The sequence below is a fragment of the Neoarius graeffei genome, chromosome 20 (assembly GCF_027579695.1).
Source record: "Neoarius graeffei isolate fNeoGra1 chromosome 20, fNeoGra1.pri, whole genome shotgun sequence".
Classification (NCBI taxonomy): Eukaryota; Metazoa; Chordata; class Actinopteri; order Siluriformes; family Ariidae; genus Neoarius; species Neoarius graeffei.
In genome coordinates this window covers 8,869,689-8,872,111 of record NC_083588.1, presented here as the reverse complement: position 1 = coordinate 8,872,111, position 2,423 = coordinate 8,869,689, and the positions used below count along the sequence as shown (strand labels likewise).

Sequence of the window (2,423 nt, the reverse complement as noted above, 5' to 3'; positions counted from 1 at the left end):
AAAACTTGATACAAAATGTCCAACAAAATAATTTCTGCTTAGAATGTAAACAAACTGGCAAAATGACAGTCGCAATTTGTGAAAAATGCTAGAATAATAATTATTGAAAAATAAAAAAGATGCGTTCATACCATCAAATACTTTTATTCTGTATTTTGTTGCTTTTTTTTGGGGGGGGGGTTGTTATGCTTCCACCACCTTAAGGTGCAGGAGGCATTACAGTATGTTTTCAGGTTGTCCGTGAGTCCGTCCGTGCGTGCGTGCGTCCGTCCCGCAACCTTGTGAACACGATATCTCAAAGGCTACTGAAAGGAATTTCACCAAACTTTCACCATTTGTGCACATTGGGACAAACATGAACTGATTAGATTTTGAGATCAAAAGGTCTAAGGTCAAGGTCACTGTGAGGTCAAATGTCTGTCCGAAAACCTTGTGAACACAATATCTCCAAGGCTAATATAAGTAATTTCACCAGGTCAAGACTACTGTGAGGTCAAATATCCATCCCCAAATCACAACTTAATAAGGCGTGTAGTCTACCGGCCGGAGGCATCCCCAGCGACGCGGTTGGCGTCAAGTTCTATCTAGTTCTTCTCACATTCTGCTGTGAATCATGACCCTCAGATTAAACAGAATTACATACAGCATATCAGCAACCTGTGTTGTGTTGATCAGTAGATAAGGCTCTTTGTTCTGGAGAACCTGATTTCATGGTAAATTCATAAGGATTGAAATAAGGCAATTGATTGATTTGTCTAATTTTATACAAATACCGTAACCCCTGTTTAAACTTTTCCTATGAAATGTGAATCTTTGATGTTACACTGTAAAAAATCATATCCTTTTTTTCCCCATTCAGAGACGTTCTAATGGTTTAAAGGTTCTGTGGATGATTAAGGGCTCTCAGCTTCTAAAAATGGTTTTACTCTCAACTCTTTCTAACTGTTAAACATTCTGTTGTCGAGTTCCACATAGAACCTCCTAATCATCCACTCATCTCTACACTGAGCAGCCTGTGGTTGTGGGTTTAATCCATCCATAGTGCTCATGGACACTCCCTATTCAAATAGATTCGGGTATAAACAGCATGTTCTTGGCTCTTCTAGTTTCCAGTGAGCTGTGTGATAGATAACACTCCCACACACTTTAAATCTGGCTGAAACAGAACTCAGAGAAGGATGATTTTAAGACATTGTATTTTATTTGGACTCATTTCATGTAAGTTTCAGATTTTTCATGAGATTAATGGGAGGACAAAGAGCCATTCTGTCCTGATAAAGATTATAACATTACCAAGTTATACTCTTCTCTTCCAGATTCTTATGGACAGTCCCTGACCTCCTCTGTTTCTGTGGTGAAGAGACCTGGAGAGTCAGTCACTCTGTCCTGTACTGTCTCCGGATTCTCAGTGGGCAGCTACTACATGCACTGGATCCGTCAGAAACCAGGACGAGGACTGGAGTGGATCGGGCGCATTGACACTGGCACTGGCACTGGCACAATATTTGCTCAGTCTCTGCAGGGCCAGTTCTCCATCACTAAAGACACCAGTAAAAACATTCTGTACTTCGAAGTGAAGAGTCTGAAAGCCGAAGACACGGCTGTTTATTACTGTGCACGAAGGTCACACTGATACAACAGACTCTAGAGCTGTACAAAAACTTACACAAGCACATCCTCATGAGCTGTAAATATTCCCTCAGCAGGAAACTGAACCCCAGAGTCATTTATTATGAACATCTTCATGAACATTCTGTTTTTTATTTTGCTTCAAGTCCTCTGAGAGGCGCTCTTTCTCTACTTCGACAACATCTGCCTCACATATTGAGGATAAAATGACTGAGAGATTAAAAGGACTGAGAGAGGACTTATGTCCAACAATGTGTCTGGAAATATGTTTCATTTTGAAAAAAAAGAAGAAGAAATAATTGCCAGAAAAGCCCAAACTTGAGGTGTGCATCAGGATGGGAATCAGCTGTAAGAAAGTCACAGGAGCATGTGGTCAGATATGAAGCTTGTGGGAGCCACAGAAGACCAGAAACATGAACATGGCAGTGTATTGGGAGCTCATGTGATGCTGCGTGACATGTTTCTGCTTCATCCTTGTTCACTTCACTGTGGTTACAAGGACTAATGTGTTTATATTGTGAGAAAAAGAACCAACAGAGTTTGTGAGAAAATATTGCAAAGAAAAATAAATGCAGAAGTGGGCAGGCATGTAATTTATTTCCTCAAGCACAGATAATAATTATCGCCCTAAATTTAGTATCTAATCCTTGTTGCAAGTTTCTCTGTATGTATAATTCCCTCTATTATTGACCTGGTATTGAAGTTGGTAAAGAACTTTCTGTCATGGCAAAGATTTGTTCCATTAAAAAGCCACACATTCTCCATAAGATGAATATCTTCCTCAAGAATTAAAT

General features: G+C 39.8%; 1 gene segment (V, D, J or C); it reads left to right on the top strand.

Moving 5' to 3' along the window:
* Window positions 1-1,148: 1,148 nt before the first annotated feature.
* On the top strand, window positions 1,149-1,633 carry LOC132869459 (immunoglobulin heavy variable 1-46-like). The segment is given in 2 exon segments: window positions 1,149-1,218; window positions 1,317-1,633. Coding segments are annotated over 2 exon segments (357 nt in total).
* Window positions 1,634-2,423: the final 790 nt, after the last annotated feature.